The 20,086-nt window shown below is 43.9% G+C and overlaps 1 protein-coding gene across 3 annotated transcripts in view; it reads left to right on the plus strand.

The window, feature by feature from the left end:
- Positions 1-20,086, plus strand: part of PIP4K2A (phosphatidylinositol-5-phosphate 4-kinase type 2 alpha) — a 184,445-nt gene that overhangs the window by 161,696 nt on the left and 2,663 nt on the right. For all 3 annotated transcript variants that reach the window (XM_047755045.1, XM_047755043.1, XM_047755044.1), the window contains 3 exons: positions 8,769-8,882; positions 17,284-17,527; positions 18,833-18,936. In XM_047755045.1, coding sequence (XP_047611001.1) covers positions 8,769-8,882; positions 17,284-17,527; positions 18,833-18,936 — 462 coding nt within the window. The remainder of the gene's footprint in view (positions 1-8,768; positions 8,883-17,283; positions 17,528-18,832; positions 18,937-20,086) is intronic.

A 20,086-nucleotide genomic window follows, 5' to 3' on the forward strand; every position in this document is an offset into this window, starting at 1 on the left:
ACGCAGACCATTGGTACCACCTTCCGGGACACCACAGCCTGAGATGTCTGGAAGGTGGCTGGGGCACTGAGATGCAGGCTCTGAGGTCAGTTCTAGGAAGAGGCCCAGGGTTGGCTGAGTGGAGATAGCCTGAGGGGCTAGGGAGCAGTGTGCCACAGCCAAGGAACCTGGGAGGAGGTTTGGGCCCGCAGGTGAAGCAAGGAGCCATTGTTGGGGAGGGGCAGGAGGAGGAGGGGAGGACTGCCATGAAAATGTCTTTCTCTGTGCAAGTGCAGACTCTCAGAGAGTGGGCTGTGGGTGATGCGGTGCCTCCTGCACGGGCTAAGCACAACGGGGTGTCTCTTGTGCAATCTATAGGCAGCAGGGGCAAACTCAGTCATCTCAGATTCCAGAGGTGGGCACAGCCCGCCACCATGAGGGATCCATGAACAGATACCACCTACAGCCCCAGTCACCTCAGAGGTCAGCACAGAGGACACAGGTGCAACCAAGCTCCACCTGTTGTTGCTGTCACTCCCCTGGGAATGCACACACCCTGCTGCTGCCACTGCCAAACAATCCAGTGTTGCCTACACCTGCCTGAGGGTCACTGCCACTTCCCAGGGCCCTCCAACTAGGAGAGGCCTGTACCGCCTTCCCATGGGTCCTTGCCACTGCCCAGCAACCAAGCACTGGCTACTAGCCCTGCCCATTGACTCCATTTCCCTGGAAGCATGTGCAGCACCTTATCAAGGGGATAAGAGCCTGCTCACACTGAGGAAAGAGACCCTCGTGCCAAAAATAAATGGTAAGCCCTCACAAAATACTCAGGGGCACTCTTGCATATAAACAGCCCTCCAAGACTACAATGGTGGTTTTCTCTAAACTCACAAAATAAGAAAAAATATGTGTAAAATGGAGAAGCTCAGGAACCATTCCCAGATAAAAGAACAAGAGAATTCCTCTGAAGGAGCAAACAATGAAATAGATCTCTACAGTCTGACAGACACTGAGTTCAAAAAAGGAGATAGTGAAAATACTGAAGGAATTAAGAGCAGATATGCTGATTACTTTAGAAATGAACTAGAAAATATAAGGAAGAACCAGAAAAATTAGAAAATTCATTGCAGAGACACAAGCTGAGTTAAAGGCACTGGAGAGCAGAATGATGCAGAAGAACAAATTAGTGACCTGGAAGATAGAATAATGGGAATCTCCCAGTCAGGACAGCAGACAGAAAACCAAATGAAAAAATATGAAAGCAATATGAGAGACCTACGGAATAAAATAAAGTGGGCCAACCTACACTTAGTAGGGATTACAGAAGGAGAATTAAAAAAAGGGGATTGAAAATATATTTGAAGAAACTGTGGCTGAAAACTTTCCAAATCTAAAGGAAACAGGTATTAAGATACAGGAAACACAGAGGGCCCCAAACAAGTTGAACCCAAACAGGCCCACACCAAGACAAAAGTTAGAGAGGATTCTAAAGGTAGCAAGAGAAAAACAAAGTGTTAATTATAAGGGAACCCCCATAAGGCTATCAGCTGATTTCTCTATAGAAACACTACAGGCCAGAAGGGAGTGGCAAGAAATATTCAAAGTTCTAAAAGGGAAAATTTTCAGCCTAGAACACTCTACCCAGCAAGAATATTGTTTAAAATAGAAAGAGAAATAAAGAATTTCTCCAAAAAAACAAACACTGAAAGAGTACAGCAGTACCAAACCCATTCTAAAAGAAATACTGAAAAGGCTCCTCTAAATAAAGAAGAAATCGGTTGGAGGAAATCACAATTGGAATATAATCACTTAAATAAACCACTATACAGATCTAAAGGGGGGGAAAAACTATTGTAAAACCAACGATAAACACAAGGAATAGCAAAAGGATAAACATGAAGATGTTAAAAAAGGGCATCAGAATCATAAAATGTGGGGAAGAAAGGTAAGAAAATCTAGACTTTTTTTTTTTTTTTTTTTTAAAGAAATAGAAGCTATGTGACTCTCAGGCTAAAGCAAGCAGATATAAGAAGGGGTTAACATACTTGAAAAACACGGCAACAGAAATCAAAACCAAACAAGACAGTCGCAAAAACAAAAGAAGAGGACACAAGCATAAAATAAAAGGAAAACATCCAAGCAAAAAAAGAGGAAAAAAGGAGAAACATAGAATCAACTGGAAGACAGGGTTTAAATTGGCAATGAGTAGATATTTATCAATAATTGCTTTAAATGTCAATGGACTAAATGCTCCAATCAAAAGACATACAGACAGGATAAAAAAACCAAAAGCCTACAATATGCTGCCTACAAAAGACTCACCTTAGGGCAAAGAACACATATAAATTGCAAGTAAGGGGATGGAAAAAGATACTTAATGAGAACTGAAAAGACAGGAAAGCAGGAGTTGCAATACTCATATCAGACAAATAGACTTTTTTTTTTTTTTTTGTCTTTTTGCCATTTCTTGGGCCACTCCCTCGGCATATGGAGGTTCCCAGGCTAGGGGTCCAATCAGAGCTGTAGTCGCCGGCCTACGCCAGAGCCACAGCAACACAGGATCCGAGCCGCATCTGCAACCTACACCACGGCTCATGGCAACGCCGGATCGTTAACCCACTGAGCAAGGGCAGGGACCGAACCCGCAACCTCATGGTTCCTAGTCAGATTCGTTAACCACTGAGCCACAATGGGAACTCCAGACAAATAGACTTTTTAAAATAAAGACCATAAAGACAAAGAAGGATACTATTTAATGATAAAAGGATCAGTTCAAGAAGAGGATATTATAGTCATCAATATATATGTCCCTAGTATAGGAGCATACAGACACATACAACAAATACTAACAGACATAAAAGGAGAAATTGATGGGAATACAATAATAGTAGGAGACTTTTCATATCAATGGACAGATCCTCTAGACTGAAAATCATTAAGGCAACAGGAATCCTTAATGATGCAATAGAAAAGTTAGACTTAAATTGATATATTAAGGACATTACATCCAAAAAAATCAGACTTTACATTCTTTTCAAGTGCACATGGGACATTCTCAAGGACTGACCACATACTGGGGCACAAAACTAATCTCAGCAAATTTAAGAGCATATTTCAAGTGTCCTCTCTGACCACAATGACATGAAACTAGAAATCAACCACAGGAAAAGAAATGAGGAAAAACAGCACATGGTGACTATACAACATGGTACTAAAAAACCAGTGGGTCAATGAGAAAATCAAAAGGGAAATTAAAAAATACCTCAAGACAAATGATAATGAAAACACAACTATTCAAAATCTGTGGTATGCTGCAAAAGCAGTTTGTAGAGGGAAGTTACAGTGATACAGGCCTTCCTCAAAAAAGAAGAAAAATCTCGAATCGACAACTTAACTCAGCACCTAAAAGAATTAGAAAATTAGTAACAAATAAAACCTAAAGTCAGCAGAAGGAAGGAAATCATAAAGATCAGAGAGGAAATCAATAAAATAGAGCTTCAAAAGACGATTAAAAAAAAAATCAGTAAAACCAAGAGCTGTTTCTTTGAAAGGGTGAACAAAATTGACAAACCTCTGACCAGACTTGCCAAGAAGAGGAGAGAAAGAATTCAAACAAAATAAATGAAAAAAGAAGTCTCAACGGATACTGCAAAAATACAAAAAAACTTAAGCATACTATGAACAGTCATATGTCAACAAATTTGGCAGCCTGGAAGAAATGCACAACTTTCTAGGGACATACAGCCTGCCAAAACTAAATCAAGAAGAAATAGATTGAACAGACCAATCACTAGAAATGAAATTAAATATGTAATAATAATACTCCCTACACAGAAGTCCAGTACCAGATGGCTTTACAGGCAAATTCTACCAAACATACAAAGAAGAACTATACCAGTACATCCTGCATAAACTTTTCTTAAGGGTTGAAGAAGGAATAATCCTAAAGACGTTCTATGAAGCCAACATCACCCCAATACCAAAACTAGACAGATACTACCAAAAAAAGAAAATTAAAGGCCCAAATCTTTGATCAATATAGATGAAAAGATTCTTAACAAAATTTTAGCCAACTGAATCCAGCAACACACAAAAAAGATCATATGCACAACCAAGTGGGACTCATCCCAAGTTCAAAGGATGGTTCAACATATGCAAATCAGTGACACACACCACATCAATAAATGTCAAAAACCACGTGATCATTTCAATAGATGCAGAAAAAGGAGTTCCTGTCGTGGAACAGTGGTTAACGAATCCGACTAAGAACCATGAGGTTTCGGGTTCGGTCCCTGCCCTTGCTCAGTGGGTTATCGATCCGGTGTTGCCATGAGCCGTGGTGTAGGTTGCAGATGCGGCTCGGATCCCGCGTTGCTGTGGCTCTGGCGTAGGCTGGTGGCTACAGCTCCAATTCGACCCCTAGCCTGGGAACCTCCATATGCCATGGGAGCGGCCCAAGAAATAGATTAAAAAAAAAAAAGTCAATAGATGCAGAAAAAGCATTTGACAAAATCCAATATCCATTCGTGATAAAAAATCTTACCAAAGTGCGTATAGAGGGATCATACCTTAACATAATCAAAACCATTTATGACAAACCCACTGCCAATATAATACTCAATGGAGAAAAGTTGAAAGCCTTCCCACTGAAATCTGGAGTAAGACAAGGATGTCCACTCTCACCACTTTTAATCAACATAGTATGGGAAGTCCTAGCCACAGCAATCAGGCAAACAGAAGAAATAAAAGGTATCCAAATTGGAAGAGAAGAGGTAACACTGTCACTCTACAGATAACATGATACTATACACAGAAAACCCAAAGGACTCCACACAAAAACTACTCCAGCTGATCAATGAATTCAGCAAAATAGCAGGATACAAGATGAACATTTAGAAATCAGTTGCGTTTCTGTATACTAACAATGAAATATTAGAAAAGGAATATAAAAATATAGTATCTTAAAATCGCACCCCCAAAATTAAATACCTATAAGACGTTAATTAAGGAAATTAAAGAAGATTCAAAGAAATGGAAAGATACTCCGTGCTCCTGAATTGGAAGAATTAATATCATTAAAATGGCCATACTACCCAAAGCAAACTACAGATTCAATGTGATCGCTATCAAATTATCCATGACATTTTTCACAGAACCACAACAAACAACCCCAAAATTTATATGGAATCATAAAAGACCCAGAATTGCCAAAGCAATCCTGAAGAACAAAAACCAAGCAGGAGGCATACCTCTCCCAGACTTCGGACAATAGTACAAAACTACAGTCATCAAGACAGTGTGGTACTGGTACACAGACATACAGATTAACAGAACAGAATAGAGAACCCAGAAATAAACCCAGCACCTATGGTTAATTAATCTTTGGCCAAGGAGGCAAGAATATAAAATGGGACAAAGACAGTCTCTTCAGGAAGTGATCCTGGGAAAACTGGACAGCTGCATGTAAATCAGTGAAACCAGAACACCCTCACACCATGCACAAAAATAAACTCAAAATGGTTTAAAGACTTAAACATAAGACAAGACACCATAAAACTCCTAGAAGAGAACATTGTTGGCAAAACATTCTCTGACATCAACCATACAAATGTTTTCTTAGGTCAGTCTCCCAAAGCAGTAGAAATAAAAACAAAAAAATAAACCAGTGGGACCTAATCAAACTTAAAGGCTTTTGACAGTAAAGGAAACCATTTTAAAAAAAGAGGAAGAAAAGAAAAGACAACATATGGAATGGGAGCATATAGTTTCAACAGATGCAACCGACAAGGACTTAATCTCCAAAATATACAAACAACTCTTACAACTACGAGGAAAAAAAACCAAAACAACCCAATTGAAAAATAGGCAGAAGACATTAACAGACATTTTTCCAAAGAAGGCATATGGATGGACAACAGGTACATGGAAAAATGCTCAACATCACTGGTTATTAGAGAAATGCAAATCGAAACTACAGAGATACCACCCCACACAAGTCAGAACGGCCATCATTAGTAGGTCTACACATAACAAATACTGGAGAGGGTGTGAAGAAAAAGAAACCCTCCTATGCTGCTGGTGGGAATGTAAATTGGTACAATCACTATGGAAAACAGTATGGAGGTACCTCAGAAAACTAAATATAGAACTACCATATAGGAGTTCCCATCATGGCTCAGCGGAAATGACTGACTAGTATCTATGAGGACACAGGTTCGATCCCTGGCCTCACTCAGTGGATTAAGGATCTGGAGTTGCTGTGAGCTGTGGTGTATGTCAAAGACGCAGCTTGGATCCCATATTGCTGTGGCTGTGGTGTAGGCCAGCAGCCATAGCTCTGATTTAACCCCTAGCCTGGGAACCTCTATATGCTGTGAGTGCAGTCCTAAAAAAGACGAAAAAACAAAAAAACCCTGCCAGTGATCCAGCAATCCCATTCCTGGGCATATATCTGGACAAAATTTTCAATGAAAAAGATACATGCCCCCGCCCACCCTGTGTTCACAGCAGCACTATGCACAACAGCCAAGACATGGAAACAACCTAAATGTTCCTTGCCAAGTGAACGGATTAAGATGATGTGGTACATATACACAGTGGAATATATATCAACTGGTGGGTCACTGCCGTACAGCAGAAATTGACAGAACATTGTAAATCAACTATAATTTAAAAAGAAAGAGACAAAGGATCTGGCTTCAGCCCTTTCTAAAGCACCCAGTTTGGTATCTTTGGCAATGCTTAGCTTCTCACTGCCCTCCAAGACCCTTGCATTTCATTCACTGTGAAATTTCATCGTGTTCCAGTTCCAAGAAAAGAACACGTAGGGTCTAGGTGATTGACTCAAACATTTCCCATTAACATGCTGTCTTCACATTCAGGGTTTTCTTTCACATTTTACACTTTTCAATGATTGATGACAAATTCAGGGAGTTGGTCTACCAGGCCCCTTGATTTTTGTGAAGGACGGCACTGCATTTCACTTCCTTAGACTCTGATTCAGCATAAAAGTACTTGAAAGTAGATCAGTCTCCCCTCAAAGAACAGTACGAAACTGTGTGCTTTACAAACTCGCACTGCCCTGTTTTCTTACTCTGCAGGATTAGATTCCTTTAGGATACAAATGATGACCTGTTTACTTTTTGCTTCCTATACTTGACAGGCATTCAGTAACTGCTTATCGAATGAAATCTTTAGTTTTCTAAGCTTTGCTATACTTGCTTTGTTAAGGATAACTGTTTTGGCAGTAGTTGTATCAAATTCAAAAACAAACCACAAAACTGCAAATTTTCTGTAAGTTACAATGAGCAGCAAAGCTACTCATTTAGGATTGAGTTATACCTGTTTGTACAGCTAGATGCGAGTGTGTACTTTATAGAACAGGAGGAAAAAGCTCAGGCATTTGAAAGGTGCTCAGTAGATGTTCTCAGTGATTTCTTTTATCTGAATAAGGAGGGTGGCAGTGTGAAGACCAGAAAGGAGCATGTGTTCTTTCCTCAGATTATTTCCCCATCTAGCTCGCACTTGTGGAAGGGAGGCTTTCATGAGTGTACTCAGAAAAGCAATATACTGAGTTCCTTTCAACTGAGAAGAAATAAGCAGGAGTGGTTATAACTCCCAGAATGCAGGTTGCACTTCAAAGTTAAATGGAATAATCCACACTATTTTATGAAACTGACGCGAAGCCTACTGCGCTAAGGCACTAATCCAACCCTATTTTATTTTCCTTTTGCCTTTTCTAGGGCTGCTCCCTCGGCATATGGAGGTTCCCAGGCTAGGGGGCAGACTGGAGCTGTAGATGCCGGCCTACGCCACAGCCACAGCCACAGCCACGTGGGATCTGAGCTTCATTTGTGACCTACACCACAGCTCACGGCAACGCCAGATCGTTAACCCACTGAGCAAGGGCAGGGACCGAACCCGCAACCTCATGGTTCCTAGTCGGATTCGTTAACCACTGCGCCACAACAGGAACTCCCACCCTATTTTAAAGCTATTTGCCTTTCTTGTCCTACATGCTGCAGTACAAACCAAATTTTTTTTTTTTTTTGGCATATGACCCAATTTTGCTAGTCGCTCATTACTTTGTGTTGGCCAGTGTAAGTACAGTTTAGTTGCCAGCTCACTACCGTTTTATTTTAAAGGGTAAGACCTCTCATCTTAATATGCTTCATGCTAAAAGACATTTTCCTTTGCTGCTGTCCAGGTGAAGACCATTTCCTTCTTGGAGTGGTGTGCAGGAAGGTTTCAAAGGGCAGACTTCTAGCTACACATTCTCCTGACTCAGAGATGAGATATGATTACGGATGGTGCTTTCCTGAGCAAGATGACATGTTATTTGTAACCTGAGTGCAGCAAAGGCTACCCCAAAAGAGTGTGTGTGATGGGGGCGGAGGGCAGTTGGGTTGTATCTGCAGTAAAATCAAGGGTTCCTGATAAAGAATTCCAAGAATACAAATGCTATACTCAGAAGACTTCTTGTTAGAAAATGAATCTAAGAAAGCAGTCAGGTTCATTCCTATGAAAACCGTGAAATCTTTATCACAGAAGCCTCATGATATGGAGTATGTATGTCGGACCCTCCATTCCTAGTGGGAATGCTTCCAGCGGTCATAGCTCACTAGTGCCCCCTTGCGGCCCTCAGGCTACCTCACATGTTGCCTTGGGTAAGGCCCCTGCAGTGAACAGGGCAACCTCAGCTTCCCAGGGGGTGGAAACGTAACCTCCAGGATTGGAAGCTGTGCATGACTTTCAAGATTTTAGTCAAGTTTCTTTCTCATTCTTTTCAGGCCAAAGAACTGCCAACTTTAAAGGATAATGATTTCATTAACGAGGGTCAGAAGATTTATATTGATGACAACAACAAAAAGGTATTCCTGGAAAAACTGAAGAAGGATGTTGAGGTAAGGAAAAAGAATCAATATAAAGGATGGCCCCATTATACGAATGTCAACACTGTTGGGTTTTTAGGAGCTTTTAAAACCATCTATCCTGCAACCAAGGCAAAAATGGATATATCGTACATTATTGAAGGCAGATAAAAACAGGTGTATCTCATATGTGATCTGCTTGAGAGAAAAGTGTGCCAATTCGGCAGGTCTCTCCCCAGAGGGCAGACAAAGGCAGGCACGTGCATCGCCTCCCTCAGGTTTACATCTTCTCTGTTGGGGGGCAGGGAGGGGGGTAGCCTTTGCGTGGCTGGAGTCCATTCAGACTGACTGCCCACAGCAGCTAGGCTTGGGGTGGATGGGGAAGGACTGCATTCTGTCAGAGAGCAGAGCATGTGCGCAACAAATCTTTATCGACTGCCTGAAGGTGGGTTTTCTCCATCTGAACCGCATCTCAGTGTTAGAAAACCCAGTCGTAGTCACTGAACGCTGTTTCTACCAGCCTTTCTGAGGCTAGTGCCCCTGGGCCCATCGGGACAGCCTTGCACATCATGGGAACAGCACAAAGGCAGTTAGGGACACCAGGGTCATGGGGCATGTTGTGAGAAATAAAACACTCTGGAAATGCACCTTTAGTCTATAACGGAGCTCTCTTCGTAAACATTAGGAATTAAAAATATACCTTTCCCTATCTTATTTATTGTAAAGGCATTGCAGTCCTCCCTTTGAATTTCCTTTTATATAATTCTTCTAGAAATAAGGCCAGGCAAAGTTATTTTCTTGAAGTTTGTTAGGTTACAAAACCATGCAAAGAGCGCTCTTAGTTACTAAACCACGCTTTTCTTAACTATTGCTTTTGTGTGTTTTAACTTGGAAATACAGTTCCCCACATACCAGTACAGAGCTGCCCCTTAGGGAGGCTTTGTGGAAAGATGCTTTCTCAGGTCATTCAAAACTAAATGACTTGAGCCAGAGAAGGAGTGTCCTGCATTAGATTGTATCCCCCATGGGGACAGAAGCAGTATTATAACTTCCTTTTTCATCTTCTCACATCTTTCATTGCAAGACACTCAGACTGACCAAATTAGTTCATAATTATTTTTAGGTTATAAGATTTTTTTTTTTTTTTTTACAATTTAACCTATATGATAAACAGGCTTCAGTTAGAACCTAAATATGGTTATTTGCAAAGGATACAAGTTTCTTTTTTTAAAAGTAGTTTTTCTCCATTTTCTCATTAATAAGCATTTATTTTTCCTCAGTTGTCAGTTGTTTTTATTAAAATGAATAATGAGTTAAGTATTTCCCTTTTTACTTTGGGTCAGCTTGATCTGATGATAACAGTGCCATAGGTAGACATACTCTTTGGGAATTTTATTTATTATTCTGCAAGTCTTTGATTTGGAACATAATTTGTTTTAGCAATTATAAATAGCCCTTAGGGTTATCTGATCTACTAGAAAAATGGTTTTCATCTTTTTTCTGTTGGCTGTATATCACTGTGATATTTCAACTCCAGAAATAATGTAACTGAAGCTGTTCAAATTTACAGTTGAATTACATAAGGATTCTCTTCGCCCTTTCATTGTCTCTAATAATGCCGTTGATTAGAGAATTTGGATAATTTTAATCCCATCCATGGCTCTCACACTTAAGCTGTTGTGTTGAAATGGAGACAGGGCATAAAGCGTTCTTTCATTTAAAAAAAAAAAAACTCTGAATGGTTGATAAGTGTCCTTAGTTTTGAGATTCATGCAGAAGCATTATTAAATTTTTAAGCAGGTAATTATGGTGAAGTAGCTTGACATCTGATCTTGATAATGAGACTAGAATGTAATCTAGTTTTTCCATCAGTTTTATGCTTTCCAATTTAGCTGGCTAGCCTGTTTAAGCACAGGTTGGTGTTGGTTTTGTTTTTTTGTGAGGAAGGGAGTGGTTACTTAATGCTTTCAGTAAAAGATGACTTTATTACAGATGAGTATTTTTGTAGGAAAATAATCTAACTGCTTTTTTCCTGCAGTTGAAATCCTGTTCTCTTCATATGCTACAGAAAAGCACTTTATTTCTGACAGCTTTACACATGAGTATCTAGGAGCTCTTTTCTTCAAAAGAAAGCACTTCGGAGAGTGAAAAGTCACTTGTGTCCTCCCATCTCTCATTGACTCACACTGGGATCTAGGTGTCACCCGGGTGCAAGACGGCACTTTCCCAGGGCCCAGGGCCCAGAGCCGCGTGGGTGTGAGGGGAGGAAGTGGTGGGGGTAGCGGGATGTGGGCGCCCAAGTCCTTCCGCTGCAGTCATTCCTCCTCATTCTTCTCACTCCTTGGGAGTGAGTGCTGCTGGCCCAGTTTATGGGTGAGAAAACTGAGCCTAGAGGCGCTAATTTGCTCAAGGACAAGCAGCTGCTAAATTCAGCCTGGGATTTGAGCCCAAACTGCTCCTAAACTGCTGATTGACATTCGTGAAGGTGACACAGGTGTGGGGGAGATCGCAGGTGACGCGCTCCGGCAAAGCGCTCCAAGAGACGGCTTTTAACAAGAGAGAAAATGCAATCTTAAATAGGGCCGCTCGCAACCTTCCTCCTACTGTCACAGTGTTGGGAGGTGGTAATTCAGCAGGTGGTAATTGTGTTCAAGTTAGCGAATAAAGTGAATTCCAAACTGTTGATGAAGGAGCGTTTGTTAACAGCTCTTTAGCCACAGGTTTTATGACTTTGTTCATGGCAAGGCTCCTAAAGATCTTGAGGAAGATACCAGCTCAGATTTGGCCATTGTGAGGAATTAATGAGGAGGGAATCCGATTCGATGGGATATCCCGAGGGGGAAAGAGGCGGATTGAGATCTGGCGGATAATTAAGAACTTGGAAAGCAGGAGACCTGAAGATTTAAAAATCTTCATGCGTTGAAATCTTATGTACTTAGATAATTTGCGTTAGAAGCTTAAAGGGATGAAGAGAAAGCAGCAAATGCGTTTTAAGTTCCCAGTGTTAGCTGGAGGCAAACCTCCAGGGAGTCCTGGACCCTTTTTCTCTTTCCGCCGCCTCATCTTCAGCCCGCTGCAGCAGTTTGACGTCCACCGGCAGCTTTCTCTAGCAAGCACCTCAGGGTTACTGCTGCATTTTGTTCCTATCTACTTGAGAAGAGATTTTCAAGGGAGTTTTGTCAAGAGCTGGGAAAGCTCGCCCCCATGCTTCTCCTCTTGGCCCGCCTCACTTGAACCTGCCCCCCCACCACGTTTAAGTTACATACTTGATGGAAAAAGGGTTTTAACCAGAACGCGGACAGTCATAACTTGCCTAACGATCGAAACTCCCCCGCCTGTTACGTGCAGGGCATAGCCTGCCTGCACTGCATTCTCTCTAATCCTCTTCACATCCCCCCGAGTTTAGTTAGCTACTAGCAGATACGATTCAGTTGACCATTTGACCCCAAGGCTTGTATTTTTAAATTTTTATTTAAGAGTTTCATACTTTAGTGGGTCAAAGCGATCCTCTTAACCCCTGTGCTGCCTTTGGTCTTTTCCATTTCTATCTCAGTCCCACAGATTTGAAGATTTACATAATACCCATTTAGGGCTGCGAGGGGTTTCCTTGATCTTGGGCAAATCGGAACAACTTCTTACCAAGAGATGCATGTTCACGTCACTGATGGATTACTGGGTGATGCTGGAAGCTAGTCACTTTGATTTACTGACTACAAGTGTTTCTTTACTGGGAGAGGAGCCCAAGCAGTGGTCTGACCACAGATCAAAGACCCAGGAAAGAGCTCGGGGCCTGGCCGACCTTGTGAGCAGCCCAGGTGCCAGGGGAAGACTTGAGCCTGAAGACCCACCCTGCCTCGTGTAGCAGGGCAGCTCTGGTTGTCACCCCTCCCTGCCTGACCTTTGGCAAGTTAATACAGGCAGCCCCTTTTGTACTCTTGCACAGACGGCACACTTGAGTGTTTGTACACCACCCCTTTGAAGGAAGAAATGGTAGGCGTATGTGTTAGAGATTCTGCTCCGCAAAGCAAAAGCTCTAACGTAAATGGTCTCGTTTTGCTTCCAGTGGGTGCTCAAAAGAAGGTTTTCTGGTTCAGTTTTAGTTTTTATTCAGTTTGGGTGGTTATTAGAAGAAGGGGTTGGGGCAAATTAGAGAGAGGTCAGGGGGCTGGGGAAGAAGCAGTAGGTAGCCCACTCCTTCAATAAGGAACACGTAGCTACATTGCTTACCTGGGAGTCACGAGCCAGTGAGGGTGTCACCAAACCAGGTTCCTTCTGCCCGACAATGTGCAGCAAGCTGAGCTCTAGCAGCGACGTGGCCAAGGTTCAGCAGCAGAGAAGGCACACTGGCGATGTGGCCAAGCAAAGAGAGGGTGGGAAACAAACCTCAGCCCCGCCTCCCCGAGGCAAGGGGGCTGGAGTGCTCATGGGATAACAAAGAAAGCAGCAGGGCAGAGTGAGGCGCAACAGGGCGGAGGGGGGAGCGTGGAGAAAGGCAATTGGCAAAAGGTGCAGGAATCGTCCTCCGGCACAGGTGAAAGTAGACTGCTGGCCTCTGCCAGATCTGAGGGTAGAATTTTCCATCCTCTGCGAGGCCAAAAGGACACTCACGAATGCCCAGTTGGAGGGTCGGTGGTCCTATCCAGCCTTAATCAGCTCAGCTTCAACTAGATGCAGCTGACTCTAAGTTCCTAGAAAACACCTAGGCAGGTAGCTTTTATTGTTTAGGCTTCATGCCCCTTGGAGGACATCTGAGTCATAAAAGGACCTGGACTAATGAAGCCAGGTGAGATGGATTTGATTCATCATGATGCACAGCCAGAGCCTCTGCCTGTGTCAGGCTGCGGTGTTTGAGGAAGATAGAAATTACTCAAATAACCTAATCAGTGTGTAGGAGTTCCCTGGTGGCTCGGCAGGTTAAGGACCCAGCATTGCCACTGCTGTGGCTCTGATGACAGCTGTGGCACGGGTTCAATCCCAGGCCTGGGAACTTCCACAGGTCACAGGCACTGCCAAAAAAAAAAAAATGAGTGTGCGGCTAAGCCAGGTATCCTTAGAGGAACATGTGCAATCAGGCAGGAACTGGGAAAGTCTTCTCTGAGCAAGTGCCCCTGCAACTGAGACCTGAAGGTCAAGTAGGAGGTGAACGGGCACAGTGAGAGGGCCAGAGGCTGGCCAGCAGGGTTGGAGATGGCCCAAGAGGTGATGGGGCCAAACCATCCAAGTCCCACAGGCCATGTCAGTCTGTTTCTACCCTGTGAGAAATGGGACCCCGCTGAAAAGTCTTAAGCAGGGAGTAATGAGATCAAATTCTCCCCTTTCCAGAGGACTGGAAGTGGAAGTTTAGGCAGCATCCAGTCCCAGGGACCTTCCAAGGGCACAGAGGAAGCAGGGACGGGGAGAGAGAGGCTTTTACCTTGTCGCCCTGCACGTGTGCACACGCACGCACACACACACACACAAATATTTGAGGTGATGGACATGTTAAATAACTCAATGGGGGGAATCCTTTCACGAGAAATCAAATCAGCACATTGTACACGTCTAATTGTGTCTGTCATTTATACATCAGTAAAGCTGGAAAAAATTAAGGTGTTAAGTACTCTATTAAGCAAAGCACAGGGTGGATTCCCCAGCCATAAAATCAGTTTTTTGAGCCCCCGAGAGAGGATGCCTCTGCTGCTTCCCATGGCTTCCCCCAAACGGCCCCATTAAATCATCACAGAACCAGCAGTGGTTGGCCTTCCCCATCTCCCATCTCGAGAGTAACACCAGAAAATGCTTGACTCCTTTACCAACTCAGAGCCAGGCAGCCATCCGGGGAGCTGATTTCATTAAACAAGGCAGTGTTAGCAATGGTGGCCACCATATTACACATGAGACCCTCAGACTTTATCTTAGAGCTGAAAACTTGTACCTTCTTACCAAGCCCCTCGTTTCCTCCACCCTCCAGCTCCTGGCAACCACTTTCTGTCCTCTGTTTCTGTGAGTTTGACTTTATTTTCTTGTTTTAAGGTTCCACATCTGATACGATGAAGTGTTTATCCTTCTGTGACTGGCTTATTTCACTTAGCATAATGCCCTCCAGGTCCATCCATGGTGTACCATATGTCAGAATTTCCTTAATTTTTTTGAAATATATTCTTATTTGTTATTTCCTCAATACATTATTTTTTTCCTACTGTACAGCATGGTGACCCAGTTACATATACATGTATACTTTCTTTTTTTCTCTCATTATCATGCTCCATCATAAATGACTAGACACAGTTCCCAGTGCTACACAGCAGGATCTCACTGCTAATCCATTCCAAAGGCAAGAGTCTGCATCTGTTAACCCCAAGCTCCCCATCCATCCCACTCCCTCCCCCTCAGCAACCACAAGTCTATTCTCCAAGTCCATGATTTTCTTTTCTGTGGAAAGGTTCTTTTGTTCCAAATATTAGATTCCAGATATAAGTGATATCATATGAAACTTGTCTTTCTCTTTTTTATGTCACTTAGTATGAGCGTCTCTAGTTCCATCCGTGTTGCTGCAAAAGAATTTCCTTTTCTTTAAAGCTTAATGTTCCACTGTGTGTGTTATCCACACACATACCTTTGTTATCCATTCATTCATAGACAGACACTTGGGTTGTTTTCACATCTCAGGTGTTGTAATACTGTAGTGAACATGGGAGATGCAGATCTCTCTTCAAGATAGTTTCATTTCCTTTGGCCATATACCCAGAAGCAGGATTGCTGGATCATATGGTAGTTCTGTTTCTAATTTTCTGAGCTCCCTCCACACCATTTCCATAGAAAAGGACAGTTTACCTTCCCACCAACTGCGTACAAGGGTTGCCCGCCTTCTCTCCACATCCTCGCCAATACTTATTTGTGCTTTGGCTAAGAGCGACTCTCATGGGCCTGAGGTAGCATCTCATTGTGGTTTTGATTTGCATTTCCTTGTTTGCATTTTCCTGATGCGTGATGTTGAGCATCTTTTCATGTATGTTGGCTGCTCTGCGGCACTCGTTTTTGACAAAGGATTTGCTTCTATCTACTTTTAGTATTAGCTTTTTCCTACCTTGCTTAAATATCTAAACATAAAGACTTGTTGGATTTCTGGTTTCTGAGCTCAGAACAAATGGGGAAGATTAAGCCTGGCCCCAGGGGATTCTCTGTAGAAAGACAAGCTAAGGAAGGGGTGAGCAGGCAGGAGTCTCAGCAGGCGAGGCTGAAGGCGCTGGAAAACAGCTGGACCTTGCCGTCCTCTCCTCCCCGACTTTCAGGGAGCACAGCTTCTCTTTCAGCTCAGAGACAGAGCTGGGAGAAAGAACTGGCTCTGCAGGTCTCTGCAAATTGATTTCATTTGCAGCTAGCACTTCAAGACCTATCATTTCATTTGTTACCCTTATGTAAGGAAGTTTACTTCCTAAATTCTGTCAGAGTAGCCCCCAAGGCCCATCAGCTTCTCTGCATCACTGAGCAAGGGGGCCCGAGGCCTCTGAAAGTCAGGATCATGTGCCCTCTCAGACCCAGAGCCCAGGGGCAGAGGTGACATGGTTCCTGTGCACCGCCGGCTGAGGGTTCCAGAGCCTTTTGGCTTCAGCTGGCAGATGGGCTATCTCGCTTTGCCCTAACACCAAAATACCACATTTAACTGATCTGTTAGAATACTGTGCTTCAGATCTGGTGCATCTACTAAAAAAGAAGAAATAAAAAGCATGACAAGGAAAGTAAAAAAGGAACTCGGCCAACAAGAGTAGCCAAGTGCGCAGAGCTGGGTCTTGCCGCACGTTACCTCCTAGGCGGGGCTGGAGCAGGAGGAAGGAAGGGCATCATGGCCTGTGCTGCCTCTTGGAGGGTGAGCCAGCTTCAGCATCTCCATGGGAAGGAAACCCGAAGGGGACTGAAGGATAGCCCTGTTCACCAGAGCAGTGACAGGGGCATTTGCTGGTTGATTGGGACATTGGTCTTTTACTTCTTGTGACGGACGGACGGCATGATAATCTCCTCCGGGGAGTGTGCTGCATTTCAAAGTGCTCTCCCCAGCTGTCCTGGGAGACTCCCCTGGAAGCTCCCTGCTTTCCCCATTAGCCAGTGTGAACTCTTCTCTGTGTCTCCTCCTTGCCAGTCCTGCATCTGCTCTCTGGTGCAGTCAACCTTGATGTGATCAGTGCGGCCTCTCAGCATCCAGCTTTGCATTTCAGGGAAAATCATCCCAGCTCTGAGCCAGCCCACAGCGTGAGGCTGCAGTTGGGGCCAGAGGAACTGCCTGGGACCATGAGAGCGTCCTAAGGGAGGCTCCTGGCTGCTCCTGGGGAAACTGTCTTCTCGCTCCTGCTGCCCCTTCACTCACAGCCTCGCCCCATGCGCGCTTTTTCTGAGCTTTCTTTCTTGGAATCTGGGTTGATTGAAGGCATAACTGACCATGTCGCCTCCCACCCTCCAGTTTCTGGCGCAGTTGAAGCTCATGGACTACAGCCTCCTGGTAGGAATCCACGATGTGGAAAGAGCTGAGCAGGAAGAAGTGGAGTGTGAAGAGAACGACGGGGAGGAGGAGGGGGAAAGCGACGGCACCCACCCCGTCGGAACCCCTCCCGACAGTCCCGGAAACACGCTCAACAGCTCCCCGCCCTTGGCTCCGGGCGAGTTTGACCCAAACATTGATGTTTATGGAATTAAATGCCATGAAAGTAAGCGGGGTTATTATCAACACTTTTTCTACCATTGGTCTGGGTTTTTTTGCATTGCTATCTACCAGGAATCAATACCCCAGTTAAAAGCATGCTGCCCTATACGAATCATTCTCCAGAGTCCCCCTAAATGGATTTCAGGACAAGAGTATGTTAAAGGTAACTGTCATGTCTGGTTCTGAAGTGTCATGTGACAGGTCCTTGAATTATGTGACGTTGAGGGAACAGAACGAGAGTGTGTTGCATACGTACAGCGCACATGCACATGCTTGTGTGAATATCCATACCATATGTGAGGAAGGTCTTCAAATAGCTTTTCTCTTAGCTGTCTCTCTTTCCTGCGGCTCTCAAGTCTGTCCTGAGCTAGGTACATACGCGGTCCACTCCAAACCTCCCATGGACGCGTCACGCATACCAGGCATCGCATTGCCACCAGCCACTTCCTTCTCAGAAGTGCTGATGCTGGCCCTGGGAGCCAGATGAGAAGCTCTGATGTCCTCTGCTCTTCTCCCCCATTAAGGGGTGGGTCTGCGGCCCTCTTCTCTAAAGTGAGATCTGTCAAAATCTGGGTGATGGGATATTTGTAGGCATACTACATGCTACAGGAAACCACCAAAATAATTTAGAGATGAAAGCATGCCTCTGATTAATAAAAACTGTGGTTCATCATTGTTTAGAAAAATATCTCATGGCATAGCAGCCAGGTAAGTTTGCGTTGTGTAGTTGCATTTTTTATTTTGCTCACCAAAATTGTCTCTTGGACACGGAAAGTTAGATATAGTCAAACTTACTTTTTCTTATTGTTCATAATTGAAGCAGCATCCTATTCGTGGAAATTAGAAGATATTGTAGATGATATATGCCTTTATCCAATTTTGATACTAGATCCAATGAGAATTAGGAACTGTTGTATGTAATGGTAGAAAAAAATTAGGGAATGTAATTACTTCTTGTTTTAGAGAGTATTTTTTAAAATAGCATTTTCCTTTACACCAAAGTAATACACAATTATTAAAGAATATGCAGATTAAGAAAAAAGGAAAAATACTCAGTCTTACTGTTGGACCTCCTCTGCTATATTCTGGGGTTATATCCTCCTTTTAGTTCTTAAATTGAGAGAGAACTGGGGACAAAAAGCTAAATAAGCTGTTTCACAGGCACACGCAAGACTTTTTAAAGGCCTCTGCTGCCTTTGTTTTTGGATCCCCTCAATCCCGTCCAGTTGGACTCCCAGCCCCATCAGAAGCTCAAGCCTCTCCAGGTGTTGTCACCTGTCCTACAATCACTGCTCTCATCCCTTTACAGACTCGCCTAGGAAAGAGGTGTACTTTATGGCAATTATTGACATTCTGACTCATTACGATGCAAAAAAGAAAGCTGCCCACGCTGCAAAAACTGTTAAACACGGTGTAAGTATCTCAGTCTTGTTTCCCTCTCTGCTCCCTGCTTCCTGTCCTGCAGGGATCAACTCGGGTCCACTCCTTCCCACTACGCTGCCCACAGTCCTTCCATCCTTGTTCCCGGCAGGGGTCACATTCTGATGCCAGAGTCAGAGCCGGGCTTTTGGCAAGTCTCAGCTCTTCTTTTTAGGCATCATGCAACATGAGAACACATTATACAAATTCGTTTTGTTAGAAAAATGTTTCAGACAAAAGGATTGAATGATGACAGCTAAGTGTTTTACTATGAAATGTTCAGACCTGAAGCGCTGTTCTCTGCTTCAGACACTTCCAGGGTATGCAATATTCTATTTCTGCACAGTGGACTGTATTTTCATCTATTAGAGAAGTTTTTTGTAAGATTACAGTTTCATAATACAAATCCCTCACTTTTCTTGTGCTTGCTTAGAATTCTATTCCAGGCCTGTGGGAACTTGTGGGATTCCCAGGCCAAGCCTGTGAGGGACAACTAGCGTGCTCCTGCTTTCTGGATGAGGAAGCTGAGGAAGGGAGCTGATGGGGTAACTCACCAGGATCCCGTCACTAGGCAGTGGTGGAGAGAGAGGGTTGTTCTCCAGGACCAGCTGGGCCCCTGCTCTGTCCCACTCCCCGCCCTACCAGTGAGGTCCACCTGCCTCGCTGAACTTCACAAGTTACGAGTCTCCACCATGTTGTCTGGTAGGGATCCATTCTGGCCACAGAGCCCGTCCCACAGGGATGATCTTGTGCCCTGGCTCATTCACACTGGAAGGAGAGACGTGCTCCCCTCAGTGTGGAGCCAAGATACACCAGAACGTCAGCCTCTATTAAAGGCTCTTTTTCTCTAGTGTAAAATCGAACAGGCTGTCATCCCAGCTTTGGAACTAGCCTAATATCACCCCCCATTTGCCACAGAACTATTTCAGAAACACTGTCAGTTGTGTATGGGGTTGTGCTGTGTGCAGAGCCTGGACCTCACCCGGTCCACTGACCACAGCGGGGACCAGCCCTGCCCCTCTGGGGGAGATGCAGTCACAGCAGTGTCTCATCTGGTCACAGTGCCTGAAAGAGCCCGGGCAGCTGACACGGAGCCTGCTTGCTGCCGCTGGCACCCCTCATTTTTGAGCACCCAGCCACTAAC

The sequence above is a fragment of the Phacochoerus africanus genome, chromosome 12 (genome assembly GCF_016906955.1).
Source record: "Phacochoerus africanus isolate WHEZ1 chromosome 12, ROS_Pafr_v1, whole genome shotgun sequence".
Classification (NCBI taxonomy): Eukaryota; Metazoa; Chordata; class Mammalia; order Artiodactyla; family Suidae; genus Phacochoerus; species Phacochoerus africanus.